At 42.6% G+C, this 23,803-nt stretch overlaps 2 protein-coding genes across 2 annotated transcripts; one reads left to right on the top strand and one right to left on the bottom strand.

The window, feature by feature from the left end:
• Positions 1-281: 281 nt before the first annotated feature.
• LOC142387948 (tripartite motif-containing protein 16-like) lies at positions 282-1,958 on the bottom strand. Its single transcript, XM_075472722.1, has one exon. The coding sequence runs from the start codon at positions 1,956-1,958 to the stop codon at positions 282-284; it is 1,677 nt and encodes a 558-aa protein (XP_075328837.1).
• Positions 1,959-7,237: 5,279 nt separating this feature from the next.
• On the top strand, positions 7,238-10,901 carry LOC142387941 (tripartite motif-containing protein 16-like). Its single transcript, XM_075472709.1, has 2 exons — positions 7,238-8,899; positions 10,881-10,901. Exons 1-2 carry the CDS (start codon positions 7,238-7,240, stop codon positions 10,899-10,901), a joined length of 1,683 nt encoding a protein of 560 aa, XP_075328824.1.
• The last annotated feature ends 12,902 nt before the right edge of the window (positions 10,902-23,803 follow it).

The following is a 23,803-nucleotide window of genomic DNA, read 5'->3' as shown; positions in this document are numbered from 1 at the left end:
CTGTGATAAAGGAAGGTCTGCTGGTTTCTCTGTTTGGCTCCATGAAGTGGAAGAGAAACAACAACATACAAATACATCAACACAAGGATCCAACTAATATTTAGAGCTCAGAGAAGTTTGGATTTTCAAGTGGAGAAATATTTCTATAAATCAAACTCCTCATTAGCAGTGATATCCTCCATGGCTGCACAAACACAGGAAAAAGCAGCAAATTAAAAAAAGAACAGCAGCGCAGAGACATCACAGCAATGAACTCTCAGCAACAAACTGACTAAATACATTTATTTCACTTTACACAACTCAGCTGTGGCTCCAGATTCCCAAAATCTAACTCCAGCGTAGAGCGGCTGAGTGAATGTGGTCTGGACTCTGTGGAGGAGAGTCATGGTTTCAGAGACGCTGTAGAAGGACAGAACACCTGCTCTGTGATCCAGGTACACTCCTACTCTGGAGGACTGAGGACCTGAGATGGAGGTTCCCATGTTGTTGTACCAACATTCATTCTGGTTTTTGTAACAATCTAATGCCCAAGATTTGTCATTAAATCCAAATCCACCTTCATCCCCTGCTCTGCTGATGTTCTTGTATGCGACTGCTACATCAGCTCCTCCCCCTCTCATCTCCACCTCCCAGTAACAACGTCCAGTCAGACTCTCTCTGCTCAGGACCTGAAACCGATCTCTGAATCTGTCTGGATGACTAGAGTAAGACTGAGGTTGTGTCATTAATGTCACTTTTCTGTTCCCCTCTGACAGTAACAGATATGTGTTTGCTGTGTTTGGATCCAGTGTGATTTCACATGAATATTTCAAGAAGTCAGCTCTGCTCTTTGGTTCTGGTTCTGACAGTAAAACATCCACATCAGTGACTCTCATTGAGCTGTTTGTCCATTCCTCTCTCAGGATGTCCTGTAGTTTATCTCTGAGCTCTGACACAGCTGCTGTCACATCCTCAAAGTGCCTCAGAGGACGGATATTGATGCTGGGTGAGTCTGTAGACTCACTGAGTGCTGACACTGAGGGGCAGCTGTGCAGAAACTGGCTGTGATCCTCTGTGTGTGAGAGCTGCTTCAGCTCAGCATCTTTCCTCTTCAGCTCAGTGATCTCCTGCTCCAGCTTCTCCTGAAGCTCTTTGACTCGACTCACTTCAGCTTCCTGCTGGGATCTGATCTGCTGCTTCACATCAGAGCTTCTTTTCTGGATGAGACGGATCAGCTCAGTGAAGATCTTCTGGCTGTGCTCCACTGTTTTATCAGCAGACTGATTGATGGCCTCCACCTCCTGCTGAAGCAGCTTCACATCTTTCTCTCTGTCCTGGATTCTCTGCTGGATCTGTTGTCGACTCCCCTCCAGCTCTCTCTGCCTCTCAGTCCTTTCTGCTGCAGCTGACACTGTGTCGTGGCCTTTATGTTCATCCACAGAGCAGAGATAACAGATAGACTTCTGATCAGTACGGCAGAACATCTTCATCACCTCATCATGAACAGAGCAGATGTTCTCCTGGAGCTTCTTGGAGGGCTCCACCAGCTTGTGTTTCTTGAATGGAGCCACATCATAATGAGGCTGAAGGTGTTCCTCACAGTAAGAGGCCAGACAGAATAAACAGGACGTGATGGCTTTCAGCTTTCTTCCAGAGCAGAAATCACAGGCCACATCTTCAGCTCCAGCATAGCAGTGATCAGCAGGAGCAGCTTGGAGTCCAGTCTTCTTCAGCTGCTCCACTAAATCAGCTAACATGGTGCTTTTCTCCAGAATAGGTCTTGGTGTGAAAGTATTCATGCATTGAGGGCAGCTGTGAATTCCCTTCTTATTCTTTCCATTCCAGTAGCCTTTAATACAGTCCATGCAGTAGCTGTGTCCACAGGGAATAGTCACCGGCTCCTTCAGCACATCCAGACAGATCGAACAAGAGAAGCTTTCCAGGTCCAGTTTAACCATTTTCTTTGCTATTTCCTCCATTTGGCAGAGCAGTGTGTGACTCTCAGGCTGCGGCTACACGGAAACGTTTTTCACTGTAAACGATACTTTTTCTTATCGTTTCGCTGTCGCGGCCACACGGAGCCGGCGTTCCCACTACCCCAAAACGATAGTTTTTGAAAACGGGTTCCAGAGTGGGAAAGTTTGAAAACGGCCTCGTTTCGTTTCCATTGTTACAGCTAAAACGTTTTTGCGTCAGTCACACGTTGACGCTGTGAGCCAATTTTAACACTTCTCTATTGTCTCACAGCGTGGCGTGACACAGTGGCGTGTGTACTGCATCGTTTCATCGTTTTCATCCGTTTTCGTCTGGACCTGAATCTTTACAGCAGCGCGTTTCCGTGTGGTCGCAAGAATTTTCGTACCCGTTTTCACAAAAAACCTCGTTTCGTTTTCGTGTAGCCGTAGCCTCAGAGCAGAAACACTGTCTGTGCTGTCTTACAAAACAAATTCCACCTCCTTTTATTGCAGCTGATCTTCACTTAAGAGCTCCTCTACTTTAACACAATGGTTTCACACATCCTCCCACCTTCAGATCAGTTTGGGGAGGGAACAAGGAAGTTTCCTTCACTGAAAGGGACAGTGCTGGTTTCACCTCAATCCTGCAGTAAAGTCAGGATTGTTCAAGGGCTTGTTGCATTGTTCTTATTTGTTTTCTGTTGAAGGGAAAGATTCATTCATTAACCTTCCACTGAAAGTTGAACATGAAGAAAATCTGTTTTCTCTGCATCTATCAGACCAACATTGTTAGATACGTTTAGCAGGCAGCTGTACAGGAAATGTAAATGTAAATGTTTCTTAGTATTTTCATGCTTTTCATTTATATTTATATAATCAGCCCTGCTCTGCGGAGGTTGAAATTTATAAATCATGATCTTGTGCTGATATGCTCACCTAAATCTTCTGACTGATGCATTCAAGTGCATGACATGAAACATGAACTGTCGTATGTAGATGTAGATGTTACTGATTAAAGGTTCCTTAAGACTGCATCAGACATGTTTGATCATCATCTATCTATCGAGCTCTGTATACTGACTGCCGTCTTCAGATTGAGCCTGATAGAAACCCTCTTTGTCTCTTTGTCACTGTGTATAAAAGAAGCTGCATCTTAAGATGGAGTTCCTTTGGTGTTCTGTCCACTCTTGTTCACACTGAAAACACAAACAACATAAACAGCAGAATAATGTGACGGTACTCTGACAACATCAGGGTCCATCTGATGCCAAAAAAAAACCTGAAGTCTAAATCACCGCAAGGATTTCAGTATATTTATAATGGAGGAGTGGGAGATCATTTCAGAACTTCTATCTTTGATCAGTATCTGAAGCAGAAGATGTTTCACAGCTCAGATGGTTAAGGTTTGAAATGTAACCTGTGTGGGGACAGACAAAGGTGTAGAAGACAAAGTGGAGGTTCCAGGTGGTGATAGAAGATAAACAGCTGTACTCTGAGAAACAGCTCTGCTAACGACTGTTTCTTTCAACTGAGGCTTCAGACAGATTACAGACTGACCTAAATACTCCTGCATGATAATCACATCTATGCAGCCAAAGACCTGAATCAGTTGCACTGATTTGAAAGACAAAAGGACGCTGATGTCACCATCCATCCCCCATGTTTTCAGACATTAACTCAACCCCAAAGTTGGACAAAGTCCTTCAGCACAACAATGACTCCTCACGATGAACATTAAAAACAACCATTTCTAACAATCTAACAATTTCTATCTAAACTATAAATAATTTGAGGGATTTTAATCTCATTCTCAACAGTGACAGTTAAGGAGTGTCATCAGATGAATGAGCTCAGCTCAGTCATGAAAACCCAGTTTAAACCATATAGAGTCAGTGGTTTACACAAGCCTCAGTGAAAATAAAGACAATTATTATTGGTGCCAATGCCAAAGGCATCAAGGCACACATATTTCTATTGTGCAAACTTATTATTCTCCTGTTTCCGTCAGGAATTTGGCAAAGAACTAGTCCCGCGCGGTCGGTCCGACCGGGATAAATAGCATATCCCAACGTGTCCACCGCTAGGGACTAGTGTGCTATGACTTTTCTCTCTCATTACTTAAACAGATTCCTGGAAAATTGGGAAATACTGTGAATTTTGGCCCATTGGAAATGCATTAAAATTCATATATAATGCAACAAAAGTAGCCTTATTTGGAGGCCTCATAACTCAGCCATAATTTATCATAGAGATATCATTCAAAGTTTAAACAGGCCAAGAAAGACTCAACTTTAATTGAACTAAGGGGTTTGTTGATATATTTTATAGCTTTGACACAATGGCAGTTTAAGTTTTAGGAAAAATCAGGACTCCTCTCACTCTGCTGTCATGGGGTCTCACACTCTATTTTGACAAGCTCGAAATTAATACCTAAACAATTCAAACAAACTTCTCTCACATCCAAATTTTCTGCTGCACCTAGACAAATTATACTTAAAAATGTAGGTATTTTTATCCTCTTTCACTCAATGTCACCTTTATTGTGCTTGGCCTCACAGTTTCCCCTCAAATGACCTCTGAGAGCAGAGTAAGTATATGACATGAGACATGAACTCTCGTACAGCTGTTGGACTTCAGAAGAGGTAAAAAACCTGCAGAGTTGAGCTGTCTGAAAACTAAATCTGCCTCCTGTTAGATCGATTCTTTCAATGGCAGCTCAATAACAAGCCGGAGGAATCTCAAGTTAAATAAAGTGTTTATTGGTAGTCACATGTCAAAGCATATCAGCGCTGGGCTCAGTGGAACAGAGCTCCCGCAGGAAGTCTGTCAGACTGGCCCATGATTTCCGGTTATCATCTGTACTTACTGCATAGGTTGGACTCACACTCGACCGAGTATGATTGGACATGAGTAGGTTCAACATGCTTCGTCATATTCTCTGGATCAGCCAAAACAATGTGTGTGTGTGAATCTGCCCTTGCTTTCCCAATTGTTTTGTCTTCCCATTCCTGGATCACTTTAGGTCATCATGGAAAAGTACAGAGACTATTTCATTTATAATGTCTAAGAACAAAGCCAATTTTTACACAAGCTCGAAATTAATACCAAAATAACTCAAATAAACTTCTCTCACATCCAAAATGTCTGCTGCACCTAGACAAAATATACTTCACAATGTAGGTATTTTTGTCCTCTTTCACCAAATATTCCCATCATTGTGCTTGGCCTCACGGTTTTCTCTCAAATGAACTCTGTTCATCTGTTTTAACAGGTTTATGCCAGCCACAATACAATATGACAATAAAATGACAGCCTCTGTCTCTCAGCGGGTTGTAGCTTCATTGGCATCCATCAAAATTTCTACAGAAATTTTGTAGTTCATTCTATCACTGCCCAGTTTGTGACCATATGTATTTGGCAGAAACTTTTATCCAAAGCAACTTACAGGTAGGGTAAGGGGGTCTTTCCTAAGGACCCCAACTGGAGGTATTAGCTTTCATGTAGGGGATTTGAGCCCAGGTCACCTACAATAAAGGAGGGAGGGACTGAATGGCTTTTAACATTGTGTGAGTTACACCATCTTCTTTTGTCTGAACTACATGTATAAGCTTATACGCAGAGGGTCGTTACCGTCACATGTGTCACTGAATACCCACCAATCTGCATGTCGTTAGTGTCTTTATCACCTCCGAATTGTCTACCTGCCTGACAGAGTGAGTTTTGGTCACAGAATCCAAGGTGAGAATGATTGTCAAACTGCCTCTGGAGGAGAGACAATGCTGCATTGTAGGTGCTGGGAAGGTGAAACCTGAGACCACCTCCTCTGTTCAACAATGTTTTTTCCAGTTTTACATAGATGGGTTCTTTGATTCCTCTCTCAAACTACCTGTCTTCTCTGTCTAGAATGTGGACATTACTGTCCTCCAAAGAGTGTCCCTTCTCCTTGAGATGAAGGTGCACTGCTGAGTCTTGACCTGAAGAGGTGGCTCTCCTGTGTTGTGCCATATGCTTGTGGAGCTGTTGTTTGGTCTCTCCTATAAAGAGGTCTGCACAGTCTTTGCTGCACTGCATACATGACACCACCCAGTTTGTGTTTGGGTGTTTAATCCTTTGGGTGAACCAGTCTCAGTCTGAGGGTGTTCTTGGGTTTACTGAAATTAGTTGTATGAACTCAGGTCAATGAGGCCTACAAGGCATTAATACTTGAAAGAGACTTTAGGTAATGTTTATGTATTACGGATTTAAAATAAACTAGGATGTTCTGGGTCAAAGTGGCCAGAACACAGGCAGAGTTCAGTGTAAATGAACAGAACAGGAGCTTTGACCTCCTCTGCATCCCTGTGAGCAGGATGAAGGCGCCCTCTTGTGTTAGTTTTCAGATTTCAGCTTTGAAACTGCAGGGAGACATGAGAAAGCTTCACTGCGGCTTTGGCAGCTTCAACAACATGAGGAAAGAGAAGTTTAAATATGTGTAACATAACACTGTGTCAGTTTGTTCACAGGACTCACAACCTGTAACACTGATGCTGCTTTCAGGGAACTTCTTCCTTTTATTATTATTTTTTTTGTAAACTTTAACTTATCAATAAGTGGCAGATTAAACAGCACAGTTATCTCTCCATCTCCAGCCTCCAAAGCCGACTGAACCTGAGGAGTCAGCTGGAAACTCCACCTTACTGTTACCTGCTCCACCCAAACTCGTACCTATGACGACCCTTAAACAATACGTGGAACAGAACAACGAGAGTTCATGTTTCATTTCATGCACTTGAATGCATCAGTCAGAAGATTTAGGTGAGCTTATCAGCAGAAGATCATGATTTATAAATATCAACCTCCGCAGAGCGGAGCTGATTATATAAATATAAATGAAAAGCATGAAAATATTCAGAAACATTTATATTTCCTGTACAGCTGCCTGCTAAACGTATCTAACAATGTTGGTCTGATAGATGCAGAGAAAACAGATTTTCTTCATGTTCAACTTTCAGTGGAACGTTAATGAATGAATCTTTCCCTTCAACAGAAAACAAATAAGAACAATTTAACAAACCCTTGAACAATCCTGACTTTACTGCAGGATTGAGGTGAAACCAGCACTGTCCCTTTCAGTGAAGGAAACTTCCTTGTTCCCTCCCCAAACTGATCTGAAGGTGGGAGGATGTGTGAAACCATTGTGTGACAGTAGAGGAGCTCTTAAGTGAAGATCAGCTGCAATAAAAGGAGGTGGAATTTGTTTTGTAAGACAGCACAGACGGTGTTTCTGCTCTGAGAGTCACACACTGCTCTGCCAAATGGAGGAAATGGCAAAGAAAATGGTTAAACTGGACCTGGAAAGCTTCTCTTGTTCGATCTGTCTGGATGTGCTGAAGGAGCCGGTGACTATTCCCTGTGGACACAGCTACTGCATGAACTGTATTAAAGGCTACTGGAATGGAAAGAATAAGAAGGGAATTCACATCTGCCCTCAATGCATGAATACTTTCACACCAAGACCTATTCTGGAGAAAAGCACCATGTTAGCTGATTTAGTGGAGCAGCTGAAGAAGACTGGACTCCAAGCTGCTCCTGCTGATCTCTGCTATGCTGGAGCTGAAGATGTGGCCTGTGATTTCTGCTCTGGAAGAAAGCTGAAAGCCATCAAGTCCTGTTTATTCTGTCTGGCCTCTTACTGTGAGGAACACCTTCAGCCTCATTATGATGTGGCTCCATTCAAGAAACACAAGCTGGTGGAGCCCTCCAAGAAGCTCCAGGAGAACATCTGCTCTGTTCATGATGAGGTGATGAAGATGTTCTGCCGTACTGATCAGAAGTCTATCTGTTATCTCTGCCCTGTGGATGAACATAAAGGCCACAACACAGTGTCAGCTGCAGCAGAAAGGACTGAGAGGCAGAGAGAGCTGGAGGGGAGTCGACAACAGATCCAGCAGAGAATCCAGGACAGAGAGAAAGATGTGAAGCTGCTTCAGCAAGAGGTGGAGGCCATCAATGAGTCTGCTGATAAAACAGTGGAGCACAGTGAGAAGATCTTCACTGAGCTGATCCATCTCCTCCAGAAAAGAAGCTCTGATGTGAAGCAGCAGATCAGATCCCAGCAGGAAGCTGAAGTGAGTCGAGTCAAAGAGCTTCAGGAGAAGCTGGAGCAGGAGATCACTGAGCTGAAGAGGAAAGATGCTGAGCTGAAGCAGCTCTCACACACAGAGGATCACAGCCAGTTTCTACTCAACTACCCCTCAGTGTCAGCACTCAGTGAGTCTACACACTCACCCAGCATCAATATCCGTCCTCTGAGGCACTTTGAGGATGTGACAGCAGCTGTGTCAGAGCTCAGAGATAAACTACAGGACATCCTGAGAGAGGAATGGACAAACAGCTCACTGACAGTCACTGCTGTGGATCTTTTACTGTCAGAACCAGAACCAGAACCAAAGAGCAGAGCTGACTTCTTAAAATATTCATGTGAAATCACACTGGATCCAAACACAGCAAACACATATCTGTTACTGTCAGAGGGGAACAGAAAAGTGACATTAATGACACAACCTCAGTCTTACTCTAGTCATCCAGACAGATTCAGAGATCGGTTTCAGGTCCTGAGCAGAGAGAGTCTGACTGGACGTTGTTACTGGGAGGTGGAGATGAGAGGGGGAGGAGCTGATGTAGCAGTCGCATACAAGAACATCAGCAGAGCAGGGGATGAAGGTGGATTTGGATTTAATGACAAATCTTGGGCATTAGATTGTTACAAAAACCAGTATGAATTTTGGTACAACAACATGAAAACCTCCATCTCAGGTCCTCAGTCCTCCATAGGAGTGTACCTGGATCACAGAGCAGGTGTTCTGTCCTTCTACAGCGTCTCTGAAACCATGACTCTCCTCCACAGAGTCCAGACCACATTCACTCAGCCGCTCTATGCTGGAGTTTATGTTTATGATACTGGAGATACAGCTGAGTTTTGTGAAGTGAATTAAAGGTATTTTGTTGGTGGGAGTTCATTGCTGTGATGTGTCTGCACTGCTGTTCTGTTGTTTATTTGCTGCTTTTTCCTGTGTCCGTGCAGCCATGGAGGATATCACTGCTAATGATAGGTAGATCTAAAATATAAACTTCTCTGAGCTATAAATATCAGTTGGATCCTTGTGTTGATGTATTTTTTTGTTGTTGTTTCTCTTCCACATCATGGAGCAGAACATAGAAATCAACAGACCTTCCTTTATTACAGATTCTTTTCAATTCATCACTTTGTAAATGTGAAAATAATTCTGGACTTACAATTTGATTTGTTTCAGAGATCAAATGTTTTTGTTGTTTTCTAAATCAACCAAGAAATGATAAAGTCTGTTATGAGGTGTTCAGAAATTCATTTCTAGGATCAGGAGATCAGTTATCATGTTTATTGTGAGAGCAAATTAAAGTTTTTATAAGAAATACCATTTTGTTGTTCTGACATTTATTCTTTAAAAGTGAGGAACTATTTGTATATGACTCATTAGAAAAAACAGCAGGGACATTATGAACAAGAACATTTTGGAAGAAATTTTGATGGGTGCCAATGGAGCTTCTGCCCGCTGAGAGACAGACGCTGTCATGTTATAGTCATGTTGTATTGGGAGCAGATATGACACAGTGGCTGGCATAAACCTGTTATAACAGGTCAGCCATCTTGGCTGTGCCCTCAGAAGGAATATCAGCTGTGTGATCAGAGTGGGTAAGAGGAGAGTGCCAGAAGGGACGGCAGAAGCCACTGGTGTAAGTTTTATTCTGCTCCTATGTATGGTATTTTTTTATTGCCAGTTTTAAAAACAGCCTTCACATTGATTTGATAAGGAGATGAGGTTACCTGGCTATAATGGCCGTCAATGGCAGCCCGAGTGGTCGTTCTCTCCGCTCGGAGGTCATTTGAGAGAAAACCGTAAGGCCAAGCACAATGACAGGTACATTGGGTGAAAGAGGACAAAAATGCCTACATTTTGAAGTATAATTTGTCTAGGTGCAGCAGACATTTTGGATGTGAGATAAGTTTATTTAAGTTATTTTGGTATTAATTTCGAGCTTGTCAAGAAAGAGTGTGAGGCCCCAGGACAGCAGAGTGAGAGAAGTCCTGATTTTTCCTAAAAATTAAACTGCCATTATGTCAAAGCTATAAAATATATCAACAAACCATTTAGTTCAGTTAAAGCCGGGTCTTTCCTGTCCTGTTTAAACTTTGAATGATGTCTCTATGATTAACTACGGCTGAGTTGTGAGGCCTCCAAATAGGGCTACCTTTGTCCCATTATATATGAATTCTAATGCATTTCCAATGGGGCAAAATTCACAGTATTTCCCAATTTTCGGGAATCTGTTTGAGTAATGAGAGAGAAAAGTCATACCACTCCAGTCCCTATCGGTGGACATGTGGGGATATGCTTTTTATCCCGGTCGGATCAACTTTGAGGGAGTAGTTCCTTGCCGAAATTCGTGACGGAAACGGGAGAACAATAAGTATGCACATTGTAATATGTGTGCCTTGATGCCTTTGGCATTGGCACCCATGATAATTGTATTTATTTTCACTGAGGCTTGTGTAAACCAAAGACTGTATATAGTTTAAACTGTGTTTTCATGACTGAGCTGATCTCATTCATCTGATGACACTCCTGTCACGATTGAGAATGAGATTAAAATCCCTAAAATTATTTTTAGTTTAGATAGAAATTGTTAGATTATTAGAAATGGTTGTTTTTAATGTTCCTCGTGAGGATGTAGAGAGTCATTGCTGTGGTGAAGGAGTTTGTCCAAGTTTGGGCTTGAGTTAATGTCTGAAAATCATGGGGGATGGATGGTAACATTCCCGTCCCTTTGTCTTTCAAATCAGTGCAACTGATTCAGGTCTTTGGCTGCATGGATGTGATGATCATGCAGGAGTCTGTAGGTCAGTTTGTGATCTGTCTAAAGCTTCAGTTGAAAGAAACAGAGTCGTAAGCAGAGCTGTTTCTAAGAGTACAGCTGTTTATCTTCTATCACCATCTGGAACCTCCACTTTTTGTCTCTAAACAGTATAGTTCTATTTTAGAAGTCAGAATGCAATAACAGATTCTGTTTCAGAATCTATAAAAAGCTGATTGAGGGGCTGATGTTGAGCCTGCACATTGACTTCCCTGATGTGATTGTTCTCTGCAGCTGAAAATGGGACTCTCAGATAACTTAGTGTGTGTCTGTCAAGCTCCTCTGTTCTCTGTGTGTAGTTTTGTGTTCGTTGTCATATAGAGAAACCAGGGAAGCTCAATCCCACGACATGCTCATAAACTGCGTCTTCTCTAAACAGTATAAGTACGTGTTGTTTTTCAGGCGCTTTGTCTTTCAGGCTTTTAGAAACTACAGTGATGTCATGTCCTTTGATGACATGTTTCCACTGTGATGTCATGCAAAACTGTGAAGTCATAATCAGTGATGACATCGCTTCTTGTGATTTCAGAAGCAGTGGTGCTCTGTTCTCAGTCAGCAGTCATCACGTGTGCTGTTTTGCTCTCTTTTTCAGCTTTATGATCTGAACTGTAAATAATATGCAGCACATGTTCATAGAGCCCAGGCAATGGTGGCAAACATGGGTTGTATGAATGCTGTATGAGATGTAAATGAAAACAGAAGCAGGGATCCTTTTTATATATGTGATTAAAAATGGGACAACAGTAACTGAACCTGAATGCATCATTGTCCATGTCAGTAATAATGTATTTAGAGTACTGGGACTTTTCCCGGTGGGCCGGTGGGTCAGTGGGCCTGTAGAGTTTTAATGTAGTTGGGCTGGCCTTTGATGTGATAACCAATGTTAACAGTTCCTCTAGTGTCTGGCTAATCAACATTGGAGGGCCCAGGGTATAGGCCCCTCCTCCTCTTCATCTGTCAATTCATCAATCAATCAGCGGTGCAAAAATGGAGAAGAAACGTAAAGGAGGAGGGCAAAAATTGAGAGAAAAGAAAAGGCACGCACTACAAGCAGATGTGGCCAAGTGTCAGAAAATGACGTGACAGGGAGGAGGATGCTTGTCAGCTGTAATGTGATGACGGGCGCTGAATGGCTGCCCACCGCTCCAGGTTGGCATCTGTGTCTGAGTGTGTGACCCTGTGCATGTGCATGTGTGTGTCAACAGGTGCCAACCTGGATGGGTTAAAAGCGGAGGACAAGTTTCGTGTGTATGCATGTATGCATGACCAATAAATCGGATTTTAATCTTAATCTTAATTATTTTGTAGCTTGCTAACTTTTAGCACAACGCATTTAGGATAGTTTGGCTGTAAAAACGTCATTATCGTGTGTGGACTAGGCCCAGGCGTGAAACATAGATATCAAACAACACGATGTAGGAGAATGTTCAATACATTTAAAGGCATGGTTGGTAATCATGGAGAGCTAGCAAGATTTAAAAGTAGCACCTCCGCTAAGCGGGATGGATCAGTGCTCCATGGAAAGCCACGCCCCCACAAACTTGAACGCGCATCTGACGGTGGGACTCATGTCTCATTTACCTGTACATATTTCATGAATATAACAAATCCCCCCAAAGCAAAAAAAAGAATTACCTGCCCAACAGGTTTTATGTGCTCGGCCAGAGGAGTTTGGATTGGTCAGCTTTTTGTCAGTCCTGCAGCTGTCTTCACACTATTAAGCAACTATTGCAGACTATTCGAAGTAACTATGAAAACTATTATATATTAATTCTAATCAAGGCCTCGGATGGAATTATGTGTCATTATCTCTTCAATAATGTTTACATGCATATTTTTTTGTCTCCCACAATCAACATATTTGTTCCACCTTCCATCATCCACCTTCCATCATCCGCCTCCAGTATTCGCCACCATCCTCTGCTGCCCCGGCCCCTGAGTGGGCCAGTCAGGTAGTAAATTCCCGGGCCACTTTTTTGCCCCAGTCCGCCCCTGATTGTATGTTACGGTGCTCACAGCTGCTTTCTTCACGCCTCACCTGGAAGTGTCTTTGAAGCTGTTTTGTATGTTGTCTCCACTGACTGTGAAGCAAAAGTAACACAACAGCCACATCTGCAGCTTGTTCTCAGTGTTCACAACACAATCATTCAGCTGTTTTCATGCATCAACATAATACAGTAATAACAGTGTAGTCATGCTGGTTTCTATTAAGAGCTGCTTACAAGCAGAATGGGATTATTTCTACGTGTCAGCATACAGTGTATAACATGGATTCTAGTAAAAATCTGACTTTGAAAGACAGAATCAACATGTAAATGATAAAGTGTCTTCCTGTGGATGTTCTCAGATATGTACAGTATGAACACTGTGATCCTTTCCCACATGTCCCAGTATGTCTGATTGTGTTCCAAGTGAGGGTCAGACTGGAGAAAGTGTCATGAAGCTGCCTCCCTTAAAGAATCAATAAAAGCTCTGAATACCAAAGCATCTCAGTGCCATTCCAGTGTCATCTCTCTAAGTAATGATGGAAGAAGCAGAAGCTTCAGCTGCTCCTCCTGAGCTCTACTTTCCACATTGTCCACACTGACTATGAATCAGAAGCAGCACAACAGCCACATCTGCAGCTTGTTGCTGAAAAGCTGCTCTGACAACATTCACAGCCCAATAAGCAGCACAGTGACAGCAATGTAGTTGTGTTTTTGAGTCAGAGGAAATCTCAGGTTCCCACCATGTGAGTGAAGGACAGACTGCAGCACTGATAAAAATGAATTCCCAGCATCAGTGTGTCAGTGGAACTGAAGGTGAACTGTCTGAGAGCTGAACACTGACAGCACTTTGTTCTCTTCTGGCTCGATGATGACGGATAGAAATAAAGCCTTCATGAGATCTGCCACCTTCTTTTCTTGTGTCTTTGTTGCCTCCTCCTGTGCTGTTAGTTTGGAGGCCAGATTAATATCGGCGGCAGTCTTTTCTTTCAGTTGCTCTTTCCAGCTCTCTGCCTCTTTCAGAACTGACTGATATTCAGTTTCTGCTGCTGCTGCTCTCAGAGTTTCACACAATCCTGCAGGGACTCGGTTGCACTGCTTGAGCTCCTGCTCACACTTTTGACGGAGATGACGCTCACACGTCAAACAGTTTTCCACCTTCTTTAGTTTGTCCTCAGTCATGGAGCAGCCGCTCTCTGCTGCCACTCTTCTGTCTGTTTCTCCTGTCAGACAGAAATGTTTCTTCAGCAGCTTTGTCCTGAGAATATCCATCCCATGCTATAAATAGCTGATCTAGTCATTCTTCTGTCGGTAAGAGTTCTGTCATTTCTCTGATCCATAATCTCGGTCGGCAGCAGAGGCGTTAGAGGGAATCCCCTCGGTTTGTGAAACTGGAAACTTCCACTTGAAGCGAGGAACTACGGAGGCCTGGAGATGATCCTGCAGGAGCTGGACATCCTCTGAGTGAGGAGTCCCAGCTGCAGCAGAGACCTGGGATTGTTCTTTTTCCAACAGTTGGTGGGTTCCTCATAACTTTCCTTACTGTCCAAAGTAATGGGACACGTGTAGAAACCCTCGGGCAAATCGTCGTCTGCCATGTCACACCACTGAAGTGGAGGAGATGATTTGAGGAGATGTCTGGCCTGTATAAACTTTGTGATTCAAATTCAATTCAAAAATACTTTATTTATCCCAGAGGGAAATTAAATGTTGATGTAGCTCAATTAAATCAAGGAGTTATTATAGATGCTGATGGCTGTGGGGAGGAAAGATTTCCTGTAGCGGTCAGTTTTGCATCCAAACTGAAGATGATGATGTCAAACAAGATCAGAGATGACATCGATTGTGATGTCACCACAGTGATGACATCACAACTTTGTGAAGGCTTCTGTTCTGTCTCTTCTGGTCTGTGGTTCCAACCACAGATTCTGGATGGAACTGAAGTCCGGATTCCAGAATGCTGATTTGTGTTCTCTGTTAATCTCTGGATGACTTCAGCTGATTACGTCCTGTCACTGTCACGTTGGAAGGTCCACTTCTGCCAGTTTTTCAGCAGCCAGTATCATGTTTTCCACCAGCAGTGTTTTCCAAGACAGAATAATGTCAGTTTGTTTAAAATGTTGCCAAAATAAACTATTACAATTACAACAAATGTCATCTCAGGGCACTTCAGTAATAAAGTCCAATTCAGGCCAATTGGAGTTCAATTCATTGTAATTATAATCCAATTAATTCAATTCAGAATGAATCCAATTCATTCATACAGAGCAATTCAAAAACTATTTCCTAGCTAAGGAAACCAACAGATGGCACAGAACTGGCACTATTTCTAATTTGATATAACTTTTTAATAGTTCTAAGATCATATCTTTCTGGTTTTATTTGCATTTTACAAAGAGTCCCGAGTGATTATGAAAGTTGGGTTTTAATTTGAAGAAAAAGCCTCAAAATAAAGTGATTTTTAGGAGTAAAATATTTGGCAGTGACTAAGTGCCTTTAGCACAGACAGGAGGGTGGAGGCGAGAGGAGACAATGAGGCTGATACCAGACCAACCAGATGAGCCTCAAGCGTCCACCTGTCCTGATAGTCCCTCACAAGCAGCTGTCTGTTGTTAGCACGTTAAGCTTTGATTGGTCTGGGCTGCTCTGTGGCATTATTTTAAGTCCCACAGGCTGTTCAGACGGGTCCAGCATTGAGCAGCTTGAGCTCTGGCCTGCCTGCAACAGGATACTCTACTGTCACTTATGTGCCTGTTGACGTAGGATCTGGCGCTCTGCAACCTGGAGCTGCCCAACCTGGACCACAAGGTAAATCTTCTGCTTGGAGTGTAGATGGCCCAAAATATGTTTGGAGTGGAGCTTTTAACTTTACATCCTAGGAAACTGGGATGTTAAGACTCTGTGCTATCAGAACTTCTGCTGTGAAAAGGACTAATGATGAAATGTCTCCACACAGAAACCCAGTGGGCCATTGCTCCCTCAGTCTTTGAGGATGCGTCAGCCCAAGCCCTCAGCCTCACTGACGTTCTCCCTGCAGCCCCTCTGTCACCACCTGGCCCTGTCCTCCAGTCAGGGGAGACCTCCAGTGTCACGAAGGAAGCCGAACTCGGGAATTACCAGCAGCAGACCGAGGAATTCGGCTACCCGGGTGACCGCCAAGGGTCTGGACCGGGATCCGCAACAGTACTGGTGCCACGCTTTGGTGTGGGTGGATCTCCTAACTTTGACTACAGGCTTTTGTACGGCTTGTACCCCTCTGGAACCTACAGCACCTTCAGCCAGCAGCATGAGAAGGGCAAAGACTACTTTCAGGATGTCCACTACTTGAAGGAGCATATTACTGACAGCCATGGTTCTGGGCAGCAGAAAAAGTTCTTCCCAAGTGCCCGTTAGAGCTGAACATGATGTGCAGAGGGTATGTTGAAAGTGGTACCTGCAAATGATGTCTTAATCGCAATGCTCTAACTAATCTGGTTCTGTTTCAGATTGGAAAGCTGAATCCAACGGCATAAGATTCTTTTTAGTCTATGAATAAAGTCTTGTCAAATGATCTCGCTTCAGAATGATTAAGAGAAAAGATGTCCTGTGAACACCATCTGGGTTCAAGGCAAATGGCAGGCATCACATGTCATATTTGACTCGGACGTTCTGCTTTTGGTTTCAAACATGGCTTCTCAAAGCTCTGCATCTTGAGAGGAATTGCTATGGAGTGTTATAGTTGCACACTTTGCTCAATTGACTATAGCGATCAGCTACAGCTGATCCATTTACAACCATTTCTCTACACCTGTACATGGCAGCCAGACACAACCCCTACTATGCAATGCATGCTTCAAATTGGTACAACTTTGTGCCACCACGTAACTCTGGGCACAGCTGAGTGCACGGTAGCCAACCTGAAGGCTTACCAAAAAACATTGTGCTTGAAATACTTGGCTGGATACTCCTTAATGTCTTGTAAAGTGCCCTTGAGCGTTGAAAGGCGCTTTTTTTTTTTTTTTTTTTTTTAATTAAATGTATTATTATAGTCCTTGCTGCAGCTGGCCCCGGTTCGAGTCCCGCATTGGACGGCCCTGTTCTGCGTGTCGTTCCCCCTCTCTCTGCCCCCTGAGCAATAACGCTGATCTCAGACACATTCAGTGGCATGAAATCCCTTCCGTAGAGTAGGTCCAATAAAGTTGTCAAGCTTTTCAAAAACTAAGCAAACGTGACCCATGTATTTGAAAGGTAACCAAGTTCTTTTCAAGATCAAGCTCTCTGACTTTAAGATGTTATGTTCTCTTCTTCCCATGTCGCATCTGTCTCTTCTCACTATTTTGACTGCCACAACTTCTTGTGTGTGCAGATTTCTACACTTGGCCACTTTCCCATAAACACCCTCACCCAAGAATTCGTCTGACATAACCACCGCTTTCAGTGGGCATAAACATGTTTTTTTTTTTTTTTTTTTTCAACGTATTTTTTTTAAACGGGGCATTAAATGATAAATTGAACATTCCGGTCGCCATTTCTGTTCAATGTTGTATGTCTCCAAAAAAAATGGCTTCAGTATAATCAAATTTAAAGGGGCACTAGGTAGCATTTTCACCTAAAATTATAGCCTTCAGGAGTTTACCAAAGGTTAAACAAGTCAATAGTAAGCGAATGAAGCCTCTCGCTCCCAACAGGGGTCTGTATGCTGAGAATCCCATATGTAACTTCTGCAGGAGCGACCCGCTTCTGAAGTCTCGCGATGCGCGAGAAGAGTCGTTTGTGTTTACGGCACTTAGCTAGGTACTGTATGCTAGTTGTAGGCTATGTGTTTGCTTGCGTTGAAGAGCCAACACCAAGCGTTTCATATTCTGCCTTTCACAGACTGAATATGAAACGTTCGATGTTGGCACTTCCCATCTTTGTGAAATTTTTCCAAGCGTGATCTTGTTCATCTACCATAGTGATCGTTAGCGTTTTAGATCGTAAAGAGACAGGTTAGCCTGGCCCTTCTGATGATGGTGCTCTAATTCCTCCTGAGTTCGAGACGTAGCCTAGCTTCAGAAATACACGGACTGACCTGATTAGAAAAAGAATAGCGTTTTGATCCGAACAAGAATTGTTATCTACACATGAAAATGGATTCATTTGTTCGGATTATGATTGTAATCGGAATAGTCTAGAGCTAGTCTGCGTTTATTGCGGCGTGTATGTTGGTAGTGCCTGCGCGCATCTGTCTGAGATGTAACTTTTGTAAGTGTCTGCTAATACAAAGGAATCACTCCACAAATACACCATGTTGAGGGAAGAATCCCATTCAAGATCAGCAACAGTCCATCCATCCGTCATCTTCCGCTTGTCCGGGGATCGGGTCGCGGGGGCAGCAGCCTGAGCAGAGAAACCCAGACGTCTCCGTCCCCGGCCACTTCCTCCAGCAACAGTATTATAGCATATTATCTTGAGTTCTCTCTTTAGAAAATCTCTGATTATAGTATCTTACGTGGGCAGTCTACAATTGTGAATCAGATGACCTAACTGCACTGACTAAATAACACAACGGCAGCATTCGCCCCGATTTTTAGTTAGTGGATGTGTATAATACAAACAAGCAAAACAACCAAATTATCATAGGGAAAACGGACAATGTACCTCAGAAGACATGGTCGCTGTCGTTTATCTGCCAGGTTGCACGAATAGGTCAGAGGTCTCATACATTCATTGTGCTTTGGGGGGGAGGGAGGTGGGCATTTTTTACGACAGTGTAGAATTTCAGGTTGACCAGTAGAGATCGCTATACTGCCGCTAAATTACCTTGTATCCCTTTAAATCTTCTCCAAAAAAGTTCGAGAACAAACTGAAACAGGACACACAGAAATCAAAGTGACACCTCTGAGAAGGGCGTTCCTACCAATGACGTCACCCTCTTACGCACGTGTTCTGATCTCGATTGAAAAAAAAGTCGAATTCGAAGGTGGATTATAAGGCACAGAGCACGCAACTTTTCAATATCATCTCTGGTCTTAGAAAATCAAGCAGCCAAAAGCTTGAGCTATTGTTGCTGAAATTTGGGAATTTATGATGAGGAATTAGAGGGAAAAATACAAAAGGGAAAAAAAAAAACGGATCCGAGACCTTCCATAAACGCTGCCTGACAGGATCAAGAAGCTCATTTGTTACTAACAAAATGCCCCATTCCAACTTTGTGTCTATCTGTACTGTTATTCTCTTATCGGTTATCCTCGGTTATTGTAAAGATGTTTGCGCATGTTGCATGTAATTTATTAGATATTGGGATCAAGGGCGTAGGGTTTCAGCAGAACCACGGACAGCGCTGTTTGTTTGCGCTGTCCATAGTACTGAAAGCTGAAATTGAATAACCTCTCAGAACGCCGCTCTGAAGCTGCTTTTAAAGACTTCCCACATATCTGTTTGTTCTGTTAAGTACTGTGTTAAGGCACGTATTGTATGGCATATGTGGTGTAAAGTTGGCTAAGCATTTGAGTGAAGTTCTTTTGATGGGAAAACTCAGTAGTACTGAGTCTGCACTACTGTGTGGTTGTCGCTTGGGTTTGTCATTGTCACAATTCATGCAACACAACTCTTTATCAGCAGTGCATTTCTGATATCTGCTTTACAGTAGCTCTTTTGTCAGCTCAGTGAAATACTAAAAATATTGAACTAAAATACAATCATGACTAGTATTTGTAGTCGTAAAGATCCGGCTAACTTCATTGCAATGCCAATTCATCATCACGCTTCAATTATTGTTCAGAAGACTCTTAAGTCCACTCTTAAGTAAGACCTCTCGCGTTTTATTTGTCATTACAACAATTATCACTCAAATCAGAGAACTGAGAAAATGAGTCTGTTTTCCTTAAGGCCCTGTCACACTGTTGCGTACGAGAGTTGCGTATGAAAATTAATCATACGCACGAAAAGTCCTTGAAAATAAAGAATGACTAGCGTATGAGTAGCATATGAACTGCGCATGCCCAGCGTACGTTTCAACGCGCCTATTGAGAATGAGGAGTCACGTGACTCCGGTCGGCCGGTCGGCCATGTTGGCAGAAGACGCTATTGGTTGCCAGGGGCAACGCCATTAACTCAGCAGCCTTTCCACATTGCTCCATTATTGCAGTAGACGACGCGCTATCAACATCTCTCGAGACATTCATCTCGATCATGCCTCCCAAGAAGCAATCGTCGTTTGCCCGGGCCCTGGGCCGAGGAAAAGGCAAAAAAACACAAGAATCATTCTCACCCAAACCTGCTGAAATGCCTGATGCACCTGCGGCTGATGAGTTACATGCTTCTGAGCGATCAAGGTCCCCAACTCCTCCTCCTGACCGCTCCCGTGAATCGTCGGTTGCCTGCCGCCTCCATCTCCGCCCGTCTTGCGGAGATGGAGGCGGCAGACGGGCGGAGGCTATAAATACGCTAGCTGTACGGTACACCTTCATGCCAACATATGGCAATTTATGTCCAGCGTTCTCGACCTATCAGTAACGTACCTATATCGTACCTCTAGCGTATTCAGCGTATGCCTAGCGTATGCTTAGCGTATGCTTAGCGTATTAACCATACGCACAAAAGTTTTGAGCATGTTCAAAAATTTATTTCTGCCTTAACGTATGCCAACGTATGCCAACGTATGCCAGCGTATGCCAGTGTGCTTGAAACGTATACAACCTATGCCTAACGTTCCCCTGGCGTATGTCAGCGTATACCAGCGTATGAGTGATAATTTTCATACGCTAGTGCCATACGCAACAGTGTGACAGGGCCATTAATGTTACTTCTTGAATTTAGCTTTGAGCATCTTTATGGTCTTCACTGTTATAAAGTCTTCTATTGTTATAAAGACAAAGCCAAGTATGTCCTCGTAAACTTTGTTTTTCTCTTCATAAAACAACGATCAGCAGGATGGTTTTATTTGGATAGCCGTGTCGTATTAGTATTTCTGTCTGAAGGTGACTGAAAGTGGCTTTTCTTGTACAAAAGCCATTCAATCTGTGATCATTCTGACCGTAACATGTTAGGATACAGGTGGCTTATCATCTCACCTATTTGGTCATGAACTTTTATTCTTTTTCTTTTCTTCTGTCTTGCTATTTTCCACCTAAAAGAGGTCTTCATTGTCCTTGTCTCCTTCCCCTGTCCCCAGGTGCCGCTTCCCTCACTTTTTACATGTTCTGAAATCAGCATGCTTGCATCCACGTACCTGATCATCCCCAGTTGTATTCAAACTTCCAGCTTTCTATCAGTCCTTTGTGCAGTTTCCTCCTGGCTACACAGTTTTGTATTGAAATGGAATGCAATAGAATGAAATAGAATAGAATGAAATTATATTTTATCAACACAAGAGTGAAATTCTAATGTTGTTGTTTCATTGCATGGAATTATTGCTGCTGGCAGGAAACACCGCCCTTATCGTTCCATGTTGCAGCAAAGCTGAAGAAGCCTCTGACAGAACACACGTGACTCTTTAATTACTATGAAGAGAGCGTGTAGCGTTGTTCTTCATGTTGAGCAGCTTTTGCAACATTCTCCTGTGCACAACCAGCTCCAGGGCAGTACCCAGCACAAAGTCAGTCTTCTTTATTAGTTAGTTCAGTTTCTTTGAGCCACTGGCTCGGACATTCAAGAGAAACTAATTGTTTCCATGCCATGTATGGGACGACCAGTTCACAGTACTCAGCCTCTTGTCCATCACCAACACATTCCCATGACTGCAACTATTTTTGGATTAATGAGCCCTTGACATGATTTCAACGATACATCTAGTATCGTACCTCATCCAGGCATAAATATCTGTCCTCATCGAAATTGAGACTACATTTACCCCTAAGCAGTTTACTCATTATTTCTTCTTCATGTTTCAATCATAAAATCTTTTTCATCCACTTTTCAGTCACCAAAATGAGATAAGCAGACAGAGGTAACCAAGCAGCCTGTGGAAGTGAATGAGAGGACGGCAACTCGTGCATCTTGGTCATGCTTCTGTAACTAAGATGCCGAAGCAAACTGGAAAAGTGTTTCTTTGTCCACGTTTCTGTTTAGAATGTAACTACTGTTCACTTTGTTGTCACTGCAGTCTGTGGCCGCCAGCATGAACTAGAAATTGACCGCTACTAGGTCTTCTTTGGATGGTTATAAACAAAAAGCAGAGAGGATGTAACTTTATTCTTTCAGTTAGTGTTGTGTGTATCTTGGGCGCATAAAAGAAGTTAAACTCATGTCTTTATTAGCAAAGGTGGAATTGATTGATATGCTCACAATTCTGTAAGTGGGTGACATTCCTTCTTCATCTATTATATTTGGAATTGATATTCTTCAAAGTATATACATATATGTACTGTTTCTGTATGTTTTCAATTTAGTTCCACAGCTCGTCGGAGGTGTCCATAAATGTGATGTGCTGAATTTGAATGAACTGGAATTTTACAGCAGTACCTTTACTTCTACGCAGGTAAAATATCAGCAAAGAAAGATACTGCAAGCAGATGGTGGTTCCAGGTTTGACTTCATGGTGACACCTCCTGACAGGAACTGCAGCTTTCAAATAATCAAAGCCTAAGAGATTATTTTACAGTATAATAGGGACACACAAAAGAACGTAGATATGTCAATTTTGTTTGTTTATTTCACCAGGAAGCCCAACTAAGATGTAGTTTGTGCCACAGACTGCAGTACTAAGCGCGTCAACAGTAGGTGGCGGCAGAGTACCGCACAATCTGCTGATGAAGAGAAAGAAACTAAACTACAGTACTTTCTTGTCAGTGGTTGGATCAGGTCCTGCATTTGGCAGGGATACAGGTACTTGGCCTCTGCCAAGTGTTCACTAGTCTTATACTTGGTCCTTTTACTGACCCATCCAAAAAAAAAGATTAAGTTTATTGCTTACTTGCTATCTAAAATGAGTTAAACTTATTTTTACAACTGTAAGTTAAACATTAATAAAAAAATAACCAATGTTTTAAATAACTGATGAATATATAGAAGTCTTTTACATGAGTTGTACACTTAAACGCCTAAAAGTCCTACTTAACATTGGGTTTTATTTTGCATCACTTATCCAAATGTAGCTTTCAGCCTGCATCACACAGCCATTTTGTTGAACTATCAGGGTAGGGATTTCTGACACTTCATTTTTGCTTCAGATTTAGTTCAAACAGATTGATTTGAAAGCTTTGACAAAGTGCATCACTTAATCTAGTAAAGTAAAGTAGTGGGCATAAAGGCTTAAATGACAAAACACTTGATATTCAACTGAGATGTACAATGTGTGTATGTAGAGTCTGCAGTATGAACTATACCCCACATAAACCTCACAAGTTCAGAGGCCCACTGACACATGTCTCACATTCACAGCTCACACATTGCGTCAATCAAACAAAGCCGACGTTTCATCTTCTGTAGAGCGAAGCAATGCTGGTCGGTCAGTGAATATCCAGAATCACTGTCTTATAATATGAAAAGATGGTAATAATGTTAACAATCAAAATTGTAAGTTGTGTCCCGTAATGGCTTCTGTGTAGCACCAGAGGGCATCACAGACTCAATTGTCAAAGCTGTGTCTTCTTGCTGAGGGAGAATTAAGTCTTATCTCTTATTTGTGTGTGTGTGTGTGTGTGTGTGTGATTTTTAGACTTTGTATCATCAGCAAAACCTTAAATGAATACCACATATTGTTAAAATCTATCAGAATGACTGATTTACTGAGTCACTAATTTCAGTCCTTGGTATTACACTGAAATATCACCTCAAAGGATATCTGGAGAAACACACCAGTCTGACCCATAATGGGGGGCACACATTAGCACACTCTTCCACATCCTGTGGCACTGTGGCAGGTAGACATATCCACCACACACTTGCACTGTGCAGCGGCAGACCAGCCCGTCTGGCACCAACAATGCCCTGCCACGTTCAAAGTCCCTTTAATCCCCGTTCTTCTCCATTCTGATGCTCGGGTTGAACTTC

Source organism: Odontesthes bonariensis, chromosome 2, assembly GCF_027942865.1.
Source record: "Odontesthes bonariensis isolate fOdoBon6 chromosome 2, fOdoBon6.hap1, whole genome shotgun sequence".
Classification (NCBI taxonomy): Eukaryota; Metazoa; Chordata; class Actinopteri; order Atheriniformes; family Atherinopsidae; genus Odontesthes; species Odontesthes bonariensis.
This window is presented reverse-complemented; position numbering and strand designations above follow the sequence as displayed.